At 39.1% G+C, this 22,060-nt stretch overlaps 1 protein-coding gene across 1 annotated transcript in view; it reads left to right on the top strand.

Annotated features, from left to right (window-relative positions):
* LOC139735080 (fibrillin-1-like) overlaps positions 1 to 22,060 on the top strand; it is a 137,481-nt gene that overhangs the window by 32,838 nt on the left and 82,583 nt on the right. Inside the window, exons 3-6 of the mRNA XM_071645852.1 lie at positions 1,785 to 1,867; positions 4,387 to 4,491; positions 14,965 to 15,063; positions 17,957 to 18,052. Coding sequence (XP_071501953.1) covers positions 1,785 to 1,867; positions 4,387 to 4,491; positions 14,965 to 15,063; positions 17,957 to 18,052 — 383 coding nt within the window. The remainder of the gene's footprint in view (positions 1 to 1,784; positions 1,868 to 4,386; positions 4,492 to 14,964; positions 15,064 to 17,956; positions 18,053 to 22,060) is intronic.

Genomic DNA, 22,060 nt, shown 5'->3' with positions numbered 1-22,060 from the left:
GGGCAGAGCATTGAGCGGACATTTTTCGCCTTCGTTTGATAATGACGCGGGTATCTGTAAAAGAAAAGAAAAACAAAACAAAAACCGACGGTTATAATATAAACCTTTCTTAATAATCCACTGTCACATACTCATCACAAAAGTGACAATGTGTGTTTCGATGTTTCTGTTTTGCATGACAAAAAGATGTTTCCAAAGCTTTACATTATAAACCATGCACAGACGAATGTCATATATAAACAGTATTGATGTTCGTGTTTAATATACCCTCTTCAAATGCTCAAATTCAACTGAACAGCTTGAAAACTGGGAAAAGGGGCACGGCTGTTTTCCCCCAAAAATCCTGGCAATCTGTTACAACTCTGTTACATACGTCTCCTTGGTGGTAAAGCAAATGCCCCCACCCCACTCCCGTTCCTATTTTTATTTTTATTTTTTTTTGTTTTTATCTTGTTTCCATCCATTTAAGTATGTGTTTAAAATATTCCAGTGCATTTCGTTGTTGTTGTTGTTGTTGTTTTCATTCTTCACTGCAAAATTCAGTGACAGTCCTGTAGTAAACACATGTGCTTGATATGACGTGTGTTTCACCTAGATATTAAATGGTTGAAAGGCGAATAAACTGCACTATGTATGTTCCCACTCTGGGATATGCATTTACGTGCCCCAAGAAGCGCGTAAAATCACAAGCGTATCGATGTTCGAATATATTCGTCGCCAAAGCAGTCATTAGGAAGCAAACAGGAGTATTCAGTTACTAGTACGTGATAACAAGACCTACATGTAGGACCTATATCAAAATTGCATCTATCGATGTACTGGTTTAATTTGGGATTGTCTATCATAGATAAGATCCTTACTGATTCTGTACTGTTTTAAAAGCTATGCATGAAAATTTATTCTGTAGATAACTTTATCAGCGCTTGTTTCTGGGATCATTATCATCAACGCTGGCCAGTTATGGGCGAATACTATTCATATCTATGTAACTCATGCCTGATTCTAACATACAGTAGCTATTACCAAGGATATATACCTCCATGTTATAGGTAATGCAAAGTTTGATGTTAAATAACGAAATGCCTGGTGGAGACCAGAAATGCGGTAACACTGTGCTTGGTTTCTTAAGTCAATGACAGGTTTTGTTATCACGAAAGCACCCATTGCGTACCGTGTCACTTTCTTTTTCTTTTTTTCCTTTACCTGAAATGTTTTATCATAATACATTATGGTGTTTTTTTTTTCGTTCTCTTTGTAAGTCTAAGCTATTCTGAATTGCTGTAGACGGTGTTATCGTGCCACATTTTTAATTAGTATTAATCTTTTCGTGCTATATGCCGCTGATAGGATGCTAGTCATAAGATTTATAATTTTGTACATGGTTCTAAAGATATTGATAATCATATATATGATATTCAAAATTTGTACAGAAATGTATTTCTGCATGTTACATGCGCCTTTAAATGAGTGGATATAGATAGTAGGCCTACAGAATACTCAAATATTGGATGATCTATTCATCATATCTGATACATGCATATACAGTGTTATGGTCTCACATCGAAAAGAATCTGGCACTTTTATATTCCGATGTCCACTTCGCAGCAGTTTGCACTTTGCGCTCTGCAGTATTAAAGCGATTGTTGGCTTTGCCGTTCTATAGAATGGTGACAACGATTCTTCAACTTTGATTTTAAATAGATAAACTCTGCCTCGATGACTTGTAATATTCATATCATGGTACGCCTAACGTATGCTTTCTTTTCAACTGCTTTGTCTTGTAGGCCTAACGTGTGTGGGATGAGGTTTTACTCATATTGCTGCCCGGGCTGGCGTCTGGACCCTAAAAACAAGATGTGTGTGACTCGTAAGTATGACTAAAATAGGACCATCGTCGTTCTGCATGGTCGTGCCTATGAAGTAGACATACTTGTAGCTCTTTCCCGTCTCAGTGGACCAGGAACTTATGCTAAAGATAGCACAACAACTCGCTGAGCTCATGGGGTGCTAATTCTCGAGAAACAACTTGATTATAGTAACTGCTCCCTCACACTGCTGATGCTATTATTGCCAAGTATATTTCTTTAGTAGCCTCTGGAGGAGCGAAACGAAAGACGGGTGTGGGGTGATGATGTAGTGTCCTCAGCACACAGTACCAAAGTGTCCTATGACCGTCTTTACTCGTGTTGTAATTGATCTCTGTCGTACTCATCCTTTGCTAGTGCTACATCATGGTGAGATGATGCCCAAGAGACTGAATAATTTTGCCAAATTTAAAGGCATTATAACGACAGATTTTTTTAAATCTCAATCACAATAACGAGATCTGGATGGGATGGACAGACTATAATTAGGTGATCAGAGTATCCTTCGGATCACCTTCTGTATCTATACGAATTCTTTGTTCTTCGTCTTTCTTTCTTTCTGGACAAAAGTTGCGTTTCGATTAGCTCAGAAAGTGCTCTTCCTATCAATGTCAAACTTATACCATATATGTATCGTGTCCCAAAGACGACAGATCAAGTAAAATCATTGTGATCAGTCGACCGTGACGTCACTATGACGTCATTATATGAAAACACATTTTCATTCATATCTCATTAATGTAATGGCATTTTTCAATGAAATTTACGTCACATAAAGTTCAAGTCAAGCTGATCCTACACATGTTCTCAAAATTCATATTTACTTTTAAAACGTGCGCGTACGCGCGCGTTGAAATATTTGTATGCTCCAATCAAGCTCAAATTTTTTTTGCACACGTTTCAGACCATTTGGAGCATTTTTTGAAAAATTGAAAAAATTGGACGGACGCGTACGCGCGCGCACATATACGCACGCACAGCTCATATGCAATAGAAATTTCCCGTTTTTTTTACACTTATCGGATGCCTGAAATGTCAAGGAATATTTCTACCAAGTTTCAAGTCAATCCGACTCAATATGACGTCATACGGGCCCGTCAAAGTTGATATTCCGCGCGCGCGTCAATGGCGATATACAGTGCAACAATGTCAAAAAACCGCCGATTTTAAATCCAAATTTACTCGCCAGGATGGACAATGACCCCCCATTTTCCTTACATATTTTGAAAGCTGATGAGTTGTACATGTCATTCCATGGGTTGGCGATGCTGGAAAAATGATGAAAAGATATCAAATTTCTTAATAAGGAAAAAAAAGTAAATTTTCAAAATGACGTCATCAAATTTCAAGTTTACTCGAGCGTATCTCACTTATCCTTGGCCAATTTTCACCCAGATTTCAGTATGCTGTAGCTTATTTAATGCTCTATCAGTTTTTATCAATCAAATATTTCGCTGGATGAAGTCTTCACCTCGTAAAAATAGATTGAAGGTAACCTTGTCGAATTTGACCCATTTGCGAGTTATCTCTATGGGAGTGCAGTTTTTCGTGAAATGAAAATTAACATGACTGTCTTTATCGAGCACTATCTCACTTATCCTACGCTGAATTTCTCCCAGATTTTAATATGTTGTAGCTGAGACTTTGCGCTATCGGAAACGTATCCTCCGTTTTTTCATACAACGTTGAAATTACGTCGAAAAACTTCGCTTAAATTAAAGCTTAGCTTCGATGTATTTTTATATTTCTCTCTTTTTGCAAATTTCTTTGCAATAACACATGAAAGACATTCCCTAGTACCCCCATATTTTGCACATGTTTAGTTCATGTCACGTACATTATTTTATAAGGTAACAACTACTTGATCGAACACCATCTTGGGTAGGTAAATTAGGGTCAAAGGTCATAAGTGTATCATCCTGTATCTTGGTGAATACAAGTCCTATCTTTCCCATATTTTGCACACACAAAGACCACATTACCAGGATCATTTCACAAAATAACCACTTTTTTCTCAGATGCCATCTTGGCTGTGCAAAGTGGGGTCAATGGTCAAATGTGACCGTGCACCTCAAAACGAACATAATGTCGCACACACTGATTTCGCGTGAGGACTGAAAATAAGTGAAATGGGTCAACCTAGCCGAACTTGACTTTTTCATATTTTCTCAAAGAGCGAGACACGGCCAATGTCTCTAAACACAGATGAAACCTATATGGTCATGCCTGTATTGCGATCAGGACTCGAATCATTGATTAAAAAAAAAATCGGATCACCTAAATTTTGTCAGTGTTGACAAATTCCAAGTCTAGTTTATTATAGAGACGGACGGACGACCCGAGAAGCCAACGCCTCAACCTTTCGGGGCGGATGCTGAAATACGTGGAGTAATGAGTTAAATGTTAACATGCATTGGTAAAGCACCATCAAATACCTTGAAGATATTGTTCGTGATTATTATGACTTGTGATGATATAATACGGTGAGATCTTGGTCTTCGTGTTCCAATTTTTCTTGCAGCTATTTGCCGAAATTGCGGCACAGGTAACTGTCATCGTCCAAACTCGTGCTCCTGTGCCGATGGTAGTATCTCCGTCAGCGGATGTGATGGAATCAGTGCTGGCGGTGAGATCATATAATTCTCTCTCTCTCTCTCTCTCTCTCTCCTTCAATTTCAGTTTTTAAAGGGTCAAAAATGCAATATATAACCCACATTTAAGATTGCTTTTTTCTTCTTTTTCCATTACTGAAATAATTCACCTGAGAAATTATTTTTGCTATGAATAGTGAGAACTACTCCTACTTTTTAAAAAGTTACTTTTGTTCTTTGACATTGCCAGTCATATTACCCCAACCCCTCCTTTTCAAACTGGTATGATTTGAATTAGATCGTTTTGCATGACCGCAAAGGATGCAATGTAATGGATGCTGGGAACAAGCAACCACGGGGAGGTCTATAATACAGCCATTGATAAAGTGTCCTGCCAAGGGGAACAGCCGTTGCAGACAGGGAAGTCGAACCCTAGACCTCGTGATTGACAGCCCGTGGTCCTATATCCACTGAGCCACACTAGGTCGTTGATTCATTGACTTGCTCTGCCTATCCACAGCCGGCCATCCATCAGAGCGAGGTCATCCCACGAGTCATACAGCCCACGAGTTCGACATTGGAAAAAAAAGGTCCATACAACCCACGAGACATACAGCCCAACAGTCATACAGCTCATGAATTCGACACTAGGTATAACAGCCCACGAGTTCGACTTTGCAACACGGGGCTTTATGTGTCTGTCTCGTGGGCCTTGTTTGCTTAGTGTCGAACCGTAGCCTGTATGACTCGTGGGCTGTATAACTCGTGGGCTGTATGACTCGTAGGCGGTTTGCTTCGACGTGGATGTCGAACTCGTGACGTGCACCCATCAGAGCTACAGTGGCGGATCCAGGGAGGACCGCACCGGGCGCATCCCCCCCCCCCCCCTTTACTTTTTGTTGAAACAGAAGAAATGAAAAGAAAAAAATGGGGGCGGGGCGCGTGCGCCCTCCGTTTACGGAATTCCTGGATCCTCCCCTGGAGCTATCACGTTGTGATTCGTAAACGTTGGTTGCCTTTTCTTGAACATGAAATGATACTGTACAGTGAGTGTACGCATGTTAAGCTGGACCGACGTGAAAAAAAAGGTGGCTGAAAAGCAGAAATTATTCAAGGATTTTCCAAAGATCGCACCCCGCTGACTGCATAGGCCTATTTGTTCCAGAGGACTGAGGTTAAATCATCCTATTATCTTATATCGGAGGCGATCAAACCAAATGAAATATCCTACCCCAATTTTGTATCGTTGCCAAAGTTGGTAAAGAAGAGAGGGTGTTCTGCATGCCTATACACCCACTCTCAAACGATCTTTCTTTTTTTTTTGTTCAAAGGAAAGAAAGGGTTTTTTTTTTTTCCAGACAGCGGTCCCTAAAGGCGTAAAAAGTACTGTGTTATCGTCGCCTACGCCGTTACTTGATTCACTCGTTAGCCTAAGGGCAATTTCGTGGTAACGGAATTACAAATCAGAGAATTTTGGCTCAGATTCTTTCCCCCTGTACACTGGATTGATTACTTAGCCTTCTCTTGATACATTTAAAAGATGCAAAGTTACTCACACTATCACCCCAAATACAAATTTGTTAAATGTTCTCACTTGATTGGTTACAAAGGAGGTCTATGTGCGATGGTAACGGAATTACCAGAAACTTGGTCACAACTTAAACCCTGACTTTGGGAGTAATTTCTCTGAAATCTATAACACATACACTATAGGTTGTTGTCTGATTTCATCATTGATTGTGTCAACTTCAACTTAGATGGATTGTTTTTCAAATATTTCATCACATTTTCTTGGCAGCAGGCTTTTTCCCTGTAAAGTCAGTGACAACGGAATAACACAAATGGTAATGGAATTACGCCTTCTGAAATACACTGGAAAAAATATAAATTCTTTGCACTCATTTATTCTGAAATGTTTTAATAAAGATTGTTTATGCCTTCAGCTAAATATAACCCCTAAATAATCTCTAACCTTTAACCTGAAACTGCTACTAGTGTATAGGTGTCAAATGAGTTTTTATTGTCAAAAAACATAAAATTTTCATACTAACGACTGTGATTTGAAGTTGTAACTATGTCAACCAAGATCTCTTAACTTGTAAGTACCACATCCATCAAGATTTGTCTATTTTCAAGTTCAGAATTTCACGCTACGTAGGAAAATTACATCTAAGACACACGGTAAGGAATTACGCTACAATAGCCCTACACAAATAGAATTCCATAAATCCAGTCAACAATACTCAAGTTTTCTTGTATTTCTTTTGTTAATATCATGCGAGACACCTTTCTCTGTTTTCTTGTTCCTAAATATGCCAATTATTGATAATATATGTGTGAATTACTTACAACTGTTGGACATAAATATTATGTGCACAGGCACAAGAAAAGAATAAAAAACTGTCTGGATTGACACTGAATTTAAATCTAAATCATAAAGTGCCAATTTACAGTGCAAGAGCACAGTGTGCGGACCCATCTAGAACATAATGTTGAATATCAAGGATGAACACAAAGGATGCCTGAAACTTTTAATTTGTTAAGTGAAAAGATGCAGACATGTGGTTCAATAACAAAGATAACAAATTACAATTCAATCATAAATTGAAAAGAAAGTTTTCTTATATGATTATTACTGCACCAGTGCTCAATCATATACGTTGTGGCTTTACAGGCTTTCAAGTGGCCCTACTTTTCCTACTTTTTCCTACTTTTTTACTGCTGTCCCTACTTTTCCTACTTTTTTGCTCAAAATCCTACTTTTTCCTACTTTTTCCTACTTTTTTGGTGAAAAACCCCGCAAAAAAAAAAGTGTGCAAGGCTACTTGAATAATTTATATTTAGAAATGATGAGTAGACTCTAGTTGCAGATTCTTACTGGTGGGGAGAGCCTCTTCAGCATGAAAGAGGGATAACACACGACTGCTGCCAGCCTCAGCTTTTGCTCCTGTGCAGATGTGATTGATCCCACTGATATTGCAGCGTAGGACTTGGAGCAGTGCTCAACCAGCTCTCATCATCGCTCAAAATTACCAGGCTCTCCCAGGAGCAAAAGTGAGGCTTGGACAGCAGGGTTGTGAGTACAAATTAAGTACATGTAACATCAAGAGTTCTGGTGAGTATCGACGAAAACTACTCCAAAAAGCCTGCACATGTCCTGACTTATTCCTACTTTTTTTCTTTAATGCCCTACTTTTTCCCTCTTATGTCCCTACTTTTTCCTACTTTTTTAGAGATTTTGTTCTTACTTTATTCCTACTTTTTTACATTATCCCGCTTGAAAGCCTGCTTATATTAATCACTAAAAACTTGTGACATTATTTTTACTAATAGCTGAAGTTTCCTCCTGATATACAATGTAGTGCATACTTTGATAATTACTTCACAATGAAAGTCCTACTTCGGCCTACAAAAATGAAATGAACTAAACTAAAAGGAAAATATAGAATACAGTAAAATGACTCTAACAAACTACAACTTTTTGAACCATTAGAGTGAGTTCATCAAATTCTGTAAATTCATGTTTAAAGGTGAGAGGGCCTCTTTTATCCATCTGCAGCTCACTGTGTTACAGAGCCAGATTATTCAACCTGCGAACAATGTTAGTATTTACTTCTGACCACACATATTTTCCAAATGACGTCTTCAGAAATATGCCAGTGATTTGATCTTTGACTGTATTCATGACTTGGCCTATAAATTTCCTACAAGTATCCTGCCTCTGTCTTTCTTCTTGACTTTGACAATTGTCTCTTCCCGAGTGTTGCCATGTTGTATTCACTCACAAGAAGTGTGTACAATGTATCTCCTCTTTTGCAGTAAGTGGTATTTTGACTGCCTAAAAGCAAATGATAAAATACACTGTAATGGCACTAAGGAAACTGGATTGTACAGCATGTGGTAACACGAAGAATAAAGGTACAAGCAGAAGCTCATTGACTTTATATAAAATCTTCTTAGGACGGGAAGTATAGGCCTAAATGTTACATTTCAGAGCTCTATCACAATAACCGATTGGTTTTAGTACAATGTTCATCACAAATGGTGTTTTTGTCTTTATTCCTTTTAAAAAGGATTAAAGAACAAATTTCAAAGGGTAGCAGATGCTCTGTAGCAACGGGGCATAAAGATCAAAATAATGTGTCTCTGTGGAGGAAAGATCTAAGAAACAGATGAAAGAAGGTCATAGTCATACACACCTACCATTAAAGGTAAAGGGCTTGAGGATGAAAACAGGACATGTTAAATAAAAGGTCAGACTATCGACTTAGTCTTAATAAAGTCTTTAGCATACAGAAAGATCAAAGGTGTCACATTCAGTGGGCATCCTATGTCAATTTATGACTTCTGTCTAGATCCTTCTCTTAAATATTCTCTCCTCACAAAAATTCTCCTGTTCATTTCTCTCTGTTAGTAGCAGTGCTCTCTTTTCCTTCTAAAGAAATCCTATGTCCTTCCTCTTCTTTCAACCTTTGTTCAATTTATGCTGCATCACACCCATTCAATAGTCCCTCAGCACTATACTTAGATTTTGCCACAAACCATGTATACTCTCTCTAAAAAATCGAGTGAAAATATTCACTCTTAAAAGAGTGAAAACAAAAAAGAGTGAATTTAGAGTGAAATTGGAGTGAATTTTGAGTGAAAATGTTCATTTTCACTCATTTTGGAGTGACCTCAGGGATCACTCGAAGATTTTGGAGTGATCCCTGAGGTCACTCTAAAACGAGTGAAAATGAACATTTTCACTCAAAATTCACTCCAATTTCACTCCAAATTCACTCTTTTTTTGTATTCACTCTTTTAGGAGTGAATATTTTCACTCGATTTTTTTTAGAGAGTATTTTAGCAAGAAAATATAGTGATATCTCAGAATTCAGTATGATTTTTAACATTTAAGAATGAGTATCTTTAGCACACCTAAATCATGATCAGTTAGCACAGTCTCCATGTAGTTCTTGTACGTGAGAAAAGGTGAAAGTAGGGAGGAGACTTCAAGCACATAGTCTTGTCAAGCATATACCCTGGTGTCAGGACTCACTGTCAGAGGCATCCAGCTATGCTTAGTCATGTCACTGCATCATACTTATATTTCAACTTTCACTCCTTTACTGCCAATCACTAACTCCATTAAGCTCAAGGATAATGCCCTGAAGCTATTTCATGAACACTTCATATGCAATATTGGCATGAAAGTAGGTTATGTCACTCTTTTCCATATTAGATGTGCGTGTAATTCCGTTACCATGTAATTCCGTTACCACAATTACAGCAGAACTAAAGGAGATATTTCACAAAATGTTTTGTGAGTTTTCAGGGAGTCATAATTATGTAGAGAAAAAAATTATAAGCGGAGAAAAAAAAATCAGTGATTAGTTTGTTCAGGAGAAAACTTTTTTCAATTTCATAGTAACGGAATTACGTCAATTTGTCAGTAGATTTTGAAAATTTCTCAAAGAAATATCATAATGAGAGTGACTGAAAGAATGCTTAATAAAATGTGATTATTGAAGCATAACAAGGAAAATGTGGAAGTATGGATAAAGCAGAGATATATTTAAGTTGTTTCCTTTTAAATTTTCATTTGATATTGTAAAGTTTTAGATAAATACAATAAACAGTCCTTCAACTTTAAAAGTGTGTAGAACAAAAACGGGAAAGTTATTGGAATTTGGAAAAGGGTTTTTTGTTTCCGTAAATACTACAATCCGTCTGTATGGGAAACTTAAATTTCTGAGCATTTACTTTACTTTGAATTTTGCTGTTTTTGCCCTTCCCATACGGAATTGCCCCTAATCTTTTGTTATGTACAGTTTTATACGCTTGCAGACTTGTATGTTCTTCGGGAAATAATTTTGCTGGCATTGCATGGCAATTTGCTATGTTGATACGCATTTTGGACATGCTATGATACAAAATGTCATTTAACAATATAATCATTACATAAAAGTTGAATACTTTTCTGTTCATAGTGTTTGCCCGACGACTTATACATCGCTATCCAATTTCGAGAAGGGAAACTATTCCCTGTTTTTAATGAAATACCGTGTGGCTATAGGCCTACAACTAAGACAATATTTTACATCCATTTGGGTAGGATAGCCTGACCATTTGAACGTCTTAAATATCGACAGCGCCGTTTGGCAGCTTTAGATCTGACGAGCCTCCTCCCGGGTTGGACGACCACTGTAAATGTTTATATTTTGGATAAAAAATTAATCCCCGAGCGATTGGTTGACAGAGCTTCTCACGTGATTATGTACATTTTCAACTAATTCAGAATCTTGGCCTGTTTGATGCTCTATTTGAAATATGATGTCACTTTTGATGACATCAGGTGTTATTAGGGCCTATTTTTAACACAAAAAAGTTATTTGTGAAATGACGTCACAAGGCAATTGTGACATAGATTTACAAAGCAATTTTGACACTGCAAGCTGACTTTTTCGTGTATGGTCATGTGCCCTGCTGCTGCCTTGTACGGTCACTGCAGGATCCCTCCACTACAATATTAACATTGCATCTATCACACAATTTCTCGCCTCATTTTCCCCTTCTTTGGTTTAATTTTTTTGATCCAAAATATAAAGGGCTACGCTGCCGAATTCGAGTTTCTGGTTAGAACTGTGGGCCTCGGTGCCTCTAAAACTATTTTTAGTCACCTCTGCTCTCACTAGGTGTTATAAAAAACATTTCCCCCTTTTGATGCTTAATAGCTCGAAAAATAATCAGGTAAAACTGTCATTGATATGAGTATTAGCTGAATAGTGTGCAATTTCGTTGGAGGTGATTTGAATATGAAAACCTAGATCAGTTTCATGAAATCCATGATTAATTTCAAAGTTGGATTCCAGATTTTGATCAAATTTCAACCCTCTGTTCAAAACCTGAACTTTACCCAGGAACTAATGATGTGTATGTGAGTGTGTATTTACAATGACCCTGAACAATGGACCTGGATACCACCTGTTCAGAGCTCTGCTCTGAGGCACATGAATGCTATCATTCATGATGGATTGCCTGGGCACTATCGACCTGGATACCTGTTCAGAGCTCTGCTCTGAGGCACATGAATGCTATCATTCATGATGGATTGCCTGGGCACTATATAGTCTGATTCTTAGCAAAGGGTGAAATGCATGCACATGAAAAAAGTAAGCACATGTTTCCACGACGTGCTTGCATACACCACATTTCAGAATAAATAAAGATTACAGTAGTTGTGATAGTTGAATTCAGTCTCATGAACAAATAATGGAGCATTCAAATCCTGGAGTGGTATTCTGAGGTCGTAATTAAGTCTGTAATTAACTTCGCGTGATTAAGTCGTGAAGTTAATAGGCCCTTAATCATGGGCAAAATCGGTATTCTGAGGGCGTAATTAAGGTATGATTAAGTCCCCTGTAATTATCTTAGGTCCCTCCCATCTAATTGTTATTCCATCCAATCACACGCATTGTTAGAAGCCAAAATGATGACTATACGCGCAAAATATGCCCTCAATGCGCGCTCCTCCACGCCCCCTGTAATTACAACCCAAGAGCTCCGTGCGCACACTCCGGTATTTGATTACAACCCCTCACCTACGCACGCGAAGATCTCAACCTCTTTGCTCACATAAAATGACAAAATTCCTCGAAGATTGGCTATATTTCTTTTTTTCTCTGAATTCTACGGATACCACGATAACAACATTCAACCGCTCTTCGGTTACCGAAGACGGTAAGCATCGTTGTGGCAGAGAAAACACGATGTATTGCGTGATATCGGAGTAGTTAATGACACTCTTTGGTATCATTAAGTTTTCCATTAACTTTCATACTTAATTACACCCTCAGAATACCGATTCGTAATTAACTCTGTGATTAAGTCCTCTCAGAGGTGCGCGCGCATTGATACGCGCAAACGCGTAGGTCCTTCCCGCCAAAACGCTTGTTGCTATGGTAGTTAATATACCCCCTACTTAATCATGCTCTCAGAATACCAATTCGGTAATTAAGTGCTAATCAGACACTTAATAAGCTCTCAGAATACGGTCATTGTCCAGGATCATTGTCTGCGGGGTGTCAACTGGTACACTCCCATACACACCAATTGACTTCCTGAAGTGTGCAAAGTTAAAGTTTTGTAGGCCCTACAGAGGGTTGAAAATAGAGCAAAATCTGAAACCTAACTGAAAAATTAATTTTTAATTTAATGAAATTGAATTATGCTGTCATTTTGAAATTGCCTCCAACAAAATTGTATACTATTCAGCTATTGCTCATATCGATGTTAGTGTTATCTGATATATAGTTTTTGAAATATTAAGGATCAAAAGTGGGAAATGTTTTTTTTTCTTTACAACACCTAGTAGTTTAACCAGAAACGTTTACACCTAGCTGTCCCTACATTTTTTTTTTCCTAATCCGAGGGCATCGTAGGATTAACGTCGCGGATCCATAAAGTTGCGCGTTGTGTACTCTTTTCAGTACACTTTTAATCGTAGGTCGGTCGGTCGGTCGGTAGTACTCGGTGTCGTGTCAAAGATCCAACACGAGTCTTTGGTCAAAGTACACGTGTTCAACTCACTGACCTACACCAACATAGGTCAGTGTTTCAACTAGCTAGTGCACCACTATGATGCTGTGGATGGCGGCGGCAGGCGGCGCACCTACCGGCGTTGCTGTCTGGTTTTACAGTGCAGCAGAGCAGCACCAGTAAATGGCAGTGCTTGACTATACTGTAGATCCGGACTTAGAGTCGTGCAGCTAGACATAGAAATTCCGTAAGTGAAGGTTCAAATACCAAGAAAGGAAGATTCTTATCGATGATCCTTTGTTCTAATGTAGTACGGTAACTTGTTACTGACAGAAATAGAACAAATTGGAAGGTCTGCAGTAGATTGCTAACATGAGAGTCTAGCAGGGCCTACCGTACAGTACAATAAGTCAGTGATTAACGTTAACAGTTAGAAGTGCAAACTGCAGGCTTGCTGTAAATATTGCCATTGGTTGTCTCAAAGTCGGTTGCATTGTATTCAGAAAAACAAAACAGCTCGTGGTACTGCAGTAGAGTAATAATACTGTGTCTGTACATTTAGCTGCTGACAGTGACAAAACTGTCTAACGTTACATCTTCGGTAGATCTCAACTCACTTAAAGTGGTCTACATGGTTCCAGATTTGCTGGGTGTCAATATGATGAATCCCCCTAGGGAACAAACTTTTTTATTTGTGGTCAAGACAAAGGCAAATGGCAAAGAGATATCTGCGTCTAGCCTATGGCTAGACTAGGCAATGTGGCACCCATGCAGTCTACAAAGTTGCAGGGCACCAGGAAATTCAAATTGATCGGGTTTTGAGGTTATAATGATGTCATAGTTGTGTGTTGTTTGTTAGTTGTTGTTTTTTTTTTCATGTGAGAAGTGTGTTGATCTGAGCAGTGAAGGTCTTTTTTCTTTTTCTTTTAAGCAATCCAGTCCATATTTCAAGTTGACTTTTAAAGTCGAACAGAATGTTGAAAGAGGCATAAATCTCCCCATAAGTTTACGGAAGTTAAAAATGTCATGTTATCACGTCAAAAGTGACAATAGTTTCAAGCACATAGTCTACATTAATTAGATGAGATGACGATGATATCACGCCTATATAGGTATTAATTCGATGAGTGTTATTGGTCGATAATGTAGCAACTGCAGCATCTCCAGTCATAGCAATTAACTTTCCCACATTATTTCAACTCTTCAATAATTTGATGTAAATAATTTTTTGTGTTGTTATTAATTTTTTATTTTGTTTATATCATAAAGGGAAATCAAGTGTAGCTTTGTTTGCAGGCTTAGGGTCTTCAAGAGACTCTTTTTTTTATGAGGATGTGATAAGACCCTTTAACAATCTTATCTTAATATATGTATTTTATTTCAGTTTGTACAAATTTATGTATTTTTTTTTTAAATTGATATGACTTGAAAATACAGATGTAGAATGGCATTGCATTTGTAATGTGTAGACATACTGTATGATGTATGATGGTTGTCATGATGCTTTTTGATCATCAAAAAAGGGAAAACAAGGGAAGCTCAACACAATAATGCTTGATACTCCTGTGATATAGGCTATAGGCATGACTTGGCTCAATATTCACTTGCACAAAACAGTTTCATGAAATCTATAGAATGAGCACTACCATATCCCTTTATGTGACCAGCTGGGCCCCGTTGCAAGAAAGTTGCAATCAATTGCAAATAATTGCTAATTTTGAAACAACCATTCTGATTGGCTCAGGGTCTGCCCTATTAAGAAGACCTGCATGCAACAATGATTTTGATTGGCCAGTGACAATCGGTTGCAAGTTGCGTTTAAACGCAAAGTTTCTAGCAACGGGGCCCAGATCTCTCAGTAATTATTATACTGTAACAGCCATCACAAATGTGTGGTGTGAGCTACAAAGTATCAAATGATACATAAAAATGAATGAAGTCTGGGTGAAGTTGATTTATTAAAGAATTAATGTTGCCAATGCATGCAGGTGGAAACCGATGCCAAACTCAGTGCCTGAATGGCGGCCATTGTCGGGGAGGTACCTGCAGCTGTCCAAGTGGATTCGCAGGAGAATCCTGCCAATTCCGTGAGTTGTTTTAACGCTTTTGTCATCTGTTTTCTCTTCCATTTTTAGCTCACCTGAGCCAAAGGCTCAAGTGAGCTATTGTGATCGCCCTTCGTCCGGCGTCCGTCGTGCGTCGTGCGTCGTGCGTCGTCCGTCGTCCGTCGTCCGTCGTGCGTCGTGCGTAAACTTTTACCGATTTTCATCAAACTTGGCAGGTAGCATCCCTAGGGGGTTAGGAACTCAATTTGTTAAAATGGGCACCATGCCCCACCCAGGGGGCCCCCAGGGGGGCCCAAACCCCCCAAAATTAAGGAATCTGTAAAAATCTTCTTCTCTAGAACCAGAAGTGATAGAGCTAAGTTAATACTATGAGTTAGTACATTGATGACTGTAGTTTTAAGTTTGTTCATGGCAGAATCAGGGGTGCCCCCCTTGGGACCCAGGGGAGGGGGGTGGGGAAGGGTTCTAATGGGGCCTAAATTGTACATTTTCATCGTCTTCTTGAGAACCCCATGACCCATTTTCACCAAACTTGGTAGGTAGCATCCCTAGGGGGTTAGGAACTCAATTTGTGAAAATGGGCACCATGCCCCACCCAGGGGGCCCCCAGGGGGCCCAAACCCCCCAAAATTAAGGAATATCTCTAAAAATCTTCTTCTCTAGAACCAGAAGTGATAGAGCTAAGTTAATACTATGAGTTAGTACATTGATGACTGTAGTTTCAAGTTTGTTCATGGCAGAATCAGGGGTGCCCCCCTTGGGACCCAGGGGAGGGGGTGAGGAGGGGTCCTAATGGGGCCTAAATTGTACATTTTTATCTTCTTCTTGAGAACCCCATGACCTATTTTCACCAAACTTGGCAGGTAGCATCCCTAGGGGGTTAGGATCTCAATTTGTTAAAATGGGCACCATGCCCCACCCAAGGGGCCCCCAGGGGTCCCAAATCCCCCAAATGAAGGAATCTTTATAAATCTTCTCTAGAATCAGAAGTTATATATAGAGCTGAGATAATACTATGAGTGAGTACATTAATGACTGTAGTTTCAAGTTTGTTCGTAGGAGATCCAGGGGTGCCCCTCTTGGGTAGGGGGGGGGGGGGGGTGGTGGTTGGAAGGGTCCAAATGGGGGCCTGAATTGTACATTTTCATCTTCTTCCTGAAAACCTCATGATGGATTTTTGTCAAACTGGGCAGGTAGCATCCCTAGGGGGTCAGGATCTCAATTTATCAAAATGGGCACCATGCCCCACCCAGAGGGCCCCAGGGGGCCCCAATCCCCCCAAATTAAGGAATCTTAAAAAAATTGGGCCCTTATTGTACATTTTCATCTTCTACTTGAGAATGCCTGGTCAAATTTTGGTAGAGCTGTGAATAATTGAGATTAGTGACTGCGTGAAAGGTGAACTTGCGATACTCAGGTGAGCGCTAGACCCGCGGGTCTCTTGTTTTCATTTTGGGGGGGGGGGGGAATTACAGAAAAATTACATCAATGCATCTTTAATTATGATAGCTATTTGTAACATTTTTATGGGCAAAGCTCCCACTAGAAAATCGTTCCTTGACCACAGGTATTTACTCTTGGAGTTAATTCTCAGTTGTATACTTCTTTGTTAGTTTTTAGAGGAAAAGGAAGTTGAACAGCACTAGTGAGATTTCATTAACATCATGATCATACATTTGTCCCTTATTGTTATAAGGAGAGAGAGTGTGTGTGAGTTTGTGTGCGTTATATCTGGGCCCCATTTCATAAAAGTTGATATAGCAACTGTTGCTGGAATGGCAATTGTCATGGTAATGACAGGAATCCAGCTTCCTGATTGGCTGTTGCTATGGGAATTTGCCACTTCTACAAGAGTTACTATCCTAACATCTTTTATGTAATGAGGCCCTGATGTGCAAATGGACTTAAGTAGTGTCCTAAGATGCATTATCAGAACACTGTTATAACATTCAAACACAAGTGATTCTGTGGCTCGAACATAATGCCACATACAGCACACTCCCAGCTAGATCAACAAAATCACATTATCACCATTTGAAGGTTGCTTGCAAATAACACCAGATACCGGAGGTTTCATTCCTTTCTTATTTCCTGTTTTGCAGTGCTTTACTTAACTGTGCGTCATGTTCTCGTACTTGCTTAGTAAGCTCATATACTGAATGGCTTCTATGTCAGTCTGCAGATTAAAAAAATCCATGTTCTCCTACTGGGTTGTCCTTAATAAAGTTATGGCATGTAGACGTTTTTGTTATGAGTTTGTTTCCATCTTTTACGGCTCACTGGATCGTTAACCACGTAGCATGGAAATGCCAATCACCTATGATGCCTGTGTTTAATGAGTGCTGTAATACAAAATTGAGTAAACATGTCAAGTAAAAATAGTCACTATGAGGGGCTGTCTTTACCTTCTACTTTTGTAGCATGTACTTTTTGCTGTCATAACAATGTCTCACCAGGGAAACAAGGTTAAAGATATATATAGTAATTCAACTGACAAAATAACTCATTGTGAATGTTTCTCCCCCCCCCCCCCCCCCGACATTGCACACAACTGATTGCCTTGTCAAAATATTTATAGGAAAATGTCTAGTGAAGGAATCAGGAAAGTATGTAATTTAAAGCATACTTGCTTGCTCTGATGATACAGTGCAAATCTGTTATCTCCAATGTGCTATGTGCTTTGAACCACTACAGCCTTTATTTTCATACCCCCTTTACTAAAGAGTGCAAGTATGTGCATATATCGGTATGTGTCTGTGTCTGTGTGTGTGTGTTTCGTTTCAACTCATTGCTGTGTCTGACTGAGGATAGTCTATACACACAGGGGAAAGTGACTGATTGCAGGAAGAAATTAAGATTGATAAGGGGTAATATCACTTGTCTATTACCGGCCATTGTTTTTGTTTTGTCTCAGCTGTGTGCAATCCTCCATGTCAGAACGGCGGTCAATGCAGCGGAGGAAACAGGTGTTCCTGTCCTCATGGTTTCGGTGGAAGCCAATGCCAGACAGGTGAGAGACATTAACCCTTTGACTTCCACAAGCCACGAGATGTCTGCGCTCAAAATGCATTTAGGCATAATAATGTACTCTATATCAGTAAAGGGACCACATTATGAACATGTGTTACAGGGGGGGGGGGAGATTAAAGGTAGAACATACTGTACTTCTGGTTCGCCTGCAGAATTGTCAAATTTCGCCCCCAGAATTGTCGAATTTCGCCCCAAGATGTACACGTATGCCTAAGAAATTTGTGGAATAATGCTGTAGTAACAAGATATTCATTGGGTAACAATGAAAATGTGAAATATTACCCAGTATGGGGTCAGGCTAACTCGGACTCGAGGACAACTAGGCCTCACCTTGACGGCGGGGCTGAGTTGTCCCTCTGGATTGTGCAGTGTTGTACTGTGGGAGCTAGCTTCGCGTTCTTGCTGGTTGCAGTTATGGGCTGGAGTTGATAGTTGATACAACGCACGCATCAAAGAACCTCTTTGGCACACATACAAAATGAACATGCACCTATGTATAAAATATGGCGATCACGAACTGCGTGTAAATTGTGTGAAATAGGGCCAAGTTGTCCCTGAGACTGAGTTAGCCTGGACCCTTGTGGAATAAAAGTATGCCGACTTTTATTTTTTATCACAAAATACTCCAAAACAACTCATCATCCCGGCAAATCGCGTCAGCCAGGTAAGTTTCTTGGTAGACTCTTTCGATATATTGCAAGCAAATATGAAATGGTGCAAGACAGGTTCTCAAACCCTTACCAGAACTATGTTTTCACTTTAAGGATACCAGTCAAAAGTTGACAAAAAGCTAATTGTTTTTTGTTCTTTTTAAGTAAATGCCAAATTCAAAATGTATCACCAAAGACCCAAATCATTCCAAGCCAGTCATGTTCCGGAACGCCATTGATTCATTGCCTGCTGAGAGCAAAGAAGTAGGCCTATTACTTTGTGGCTTCATTCGCACAAAAGACTGCTAACCGGGTTGCGTGTACACAGGGGTCATGGTGCAGCAGTCATAATCAATGAAATGTTACAAGAAATAGCTTGACAGGCAGATGTGTGAATAGATACATCAAAGAATGACATCTACAATCTGAGCTATTAAAGTCTAGATTACATAAGAAGGTAGTTTAGTCAATTGTCGCTCTAAACGATTACCAATAGGACCCATTGGTATACCATGGAGCAACATAGCTCCATGGGTATAAACGGTGTTCTGACTCAGTATAATGTGTCACTTTTGAAGGACATTGAAACCAATTAGTTTATAGTCAGTCTTTAAGAATGCATCCCAGCCCCTTTCTGTATATTAAAGGGTGTGTTCAGTTCTGGTTGAGGTGAAGATTTAGCTTTTAACATTTTGCGAGATATTCAGAAACCACTCTATGAGATGTCAAAGAGCATGCAGTTCTAAGGGGTATCAAAAGTTTATTCGACGAAATCGGTTTTGAAATGACTGAGATATCCAAAAACAAGGTGAAAGAAAGAGATCCTAATAAAGTTGTGGCATGTCGCCTTTTTTTATTAGCACTTTTTTTAAATCTCAGCCATTTGAAAACCAAGTTTCATCAAATAAATGTTAAATCCTTCTTAAAATTACATGCTCTTTCATATTTCATAAGAGGCTTTTCATTATCTCACTTAGGAATGTTCAAAACATGAATCCCTACCTCAACTAGTACTGTACAGTCCCTTTAAGTTCATTGGAGGCTCCCAAAAATGCTATCATGCTCACATGAGAGATGATTGTATGAACTTATATTGTCATAATGAAAGGCATTTTTTTTTTTTTGGTCTTGCAACATTTTTTTTTTAACATTCCAGACTTTGCAACTGATTACATCAATTATCTGATTATATTTACGTCAATGTAGGGCACTTTGTCATTCAGTTGCAATGAAAACATCTCGACGGAAAAATTTCATGAATTTGAATATCAAACTCCAGACTTTGTTACAATGTCATGTTCACTACACTACCTTGCTGTTGGGATAAAAGGCAATAGCAAATCTGAAGTTACTCATTGATTGTTGCAAAACACACCAGCACAAAAACTGTATGTTGTCCAGGCACTGCCAGGAATGCAGCGGCATGGAGTGGAGTCATGGAAATCAGCCAACGGCCTCTTTTTATTCAATAATTGCGATTTAGCGAGTTTTCCCCAAGGTCAAATGTGTGGTAATCATTTCCTGTGTGTTCCCCCTTTTGCCATATGTGTCATCGATACAGCTATTATAGCTTTCCCATCTGCTGAAACAGGGAAAGCTGACATAGATGTAGCTGCCAAACCATTTGCAATAGACTTGGTAGGGTTACCTCACCCTTAACGCCCCTCTGTTTTAAATTATTACTATTGTATTATTTTTTATGCCTCCGCCACGAAGTGGTGCCGGAGGCATTATGTTTTCGGGTTGTCCGTCCGTCCGTACGTACGTCCGTACGTACGTCCGTACGTACGTCTGTACGTCCGTACGTCCGTCCGCTTTCGTTTACGCGATAACTTAAGTAATATTGACTTGAATTCTACCAAACTTGGTCCAAGTATGAAGTATGATGGGGCAACTAGTTGATTAGATTTTGGGTGAAATCCGCCAAAGGTCAAAGGTCAAAGGTCAAGGTCAAATCATGAAATTGTATCCGTTTACGCGATAACTCAAGACTGGATTGAGCAGATTTCACCAAACTTTGTCGGAGGATGATGTATGATGGGACAATTACTTTATTAGTTTTTTAGTGAAATCGGACTAAGGTCAAAGGTCAAAGATCAAGGTCAAATCCTGAAATTTATCTGTTTACGTGATAACTCAAAACTGGATGAAGCAGCTTTCACCAAACTTGGTCCAAGGATGATATATGATGGGGCAATTACTTGAGTAGATTTTAGTGACATTGGCAAGAGGTCAAAGGTCAAAAGGTCAAGGTCAAATGCTAAAAATGTTGCTATTCCCCCAATGTCTATGCAATGCCCTAAGGTATTTTCTTGAAACTTGGTGTAGACATGTACTACTGCATAAAGATTCTCCAGAGAGAGTTTCATGTCATAAGGTCAAAGGTCAAAAGGTCAAAGGTTAGGTGAAAATGTAATATCACTTTTCTCACAAATGGTTCAATGTATCTTCATGGAACTTGGTACATACGCATGTACTGACTGGCAGAGATTATCTAGGGAATTTACGGGTCATAGGTCAATAGTCATGGGGTCAAAGGTCAAGGTCAACTCCTCAATATTTTACTATTTCCCTCATACACTAGTATATGAAATGCTTGCATTATTAGTTTTCAAACTTAATATATACATGCATTACCTGATGGAGATTCTCCAGGAAATTTCCAGCCAGAATGTCAAAGGTCAAAGGTTAAGGGTCAAAGGCCAGGTTTCAATGCCCCCCCCAAAAAAAAAAAAAAAAAACTATTTTGTACTGCAATTACATTCTTTCTTCATACCTTGGAAATTACTCAATGCATAAACTTATAAAAGGGTCCATCAGAATTCAAGTAAAAATTCTCACTTCCCAAAATATGTGTACCTGCACTCTTCGACAGTTATAGCAAACCCAGTTCAAGGAAAGTGAACATTCAAGTCATTTCTGACAAACCTGTCATATCAATATTTTGCCAGTTATGTGAAACTGTCATGGATCACACATTGTGAAGACATTGTACTATACGCCTGTTGGGAGAATCGTGCATTATGGCGGAGGCATCAGTCGCCATAGCGACATTTCTAGTTTTTTTCTGTGCAGGCTATCGAAAGGGGCATGTGTCCTTTAGAGCCTGTTCAATGGTTAGGGAAACCACCCACACACCTCTTATCTTTTCCTCCTCTCGTTCCTCCCCATCCCCACCCCATCAGCTTATTTGCATATTAATGTCTCTTTTTAACCATTTCTTGCATTATATGAAGACATATATTTAGGTTGTGTGTTTTGTTGTTGTTGTTTTAAGGGTGGAAGGGTATACTTGCATTTACATAACTTTTATATAGATTTAAGAGGCATTGTTGATT

Source organism: Diadema antillarum, unplaced genomic scaffold (assembly GCF_040938485.1).
Source record: "Diadema antillarum isolate AM-2024a unplaced genomic scaffold, OU_Dant_1.0 seq00000563_RagTag, whole genome shotgun sequence".
Lineage (NCBI taxonomy): Eukaryota > Metazoa > Echinodermata > Echinoidea > Diadematoida > Diadematidae > Diadema > Diadema antillarum.
This window is presented reverse-complemented; position numbering and strand designations above follow the sequence as displayed.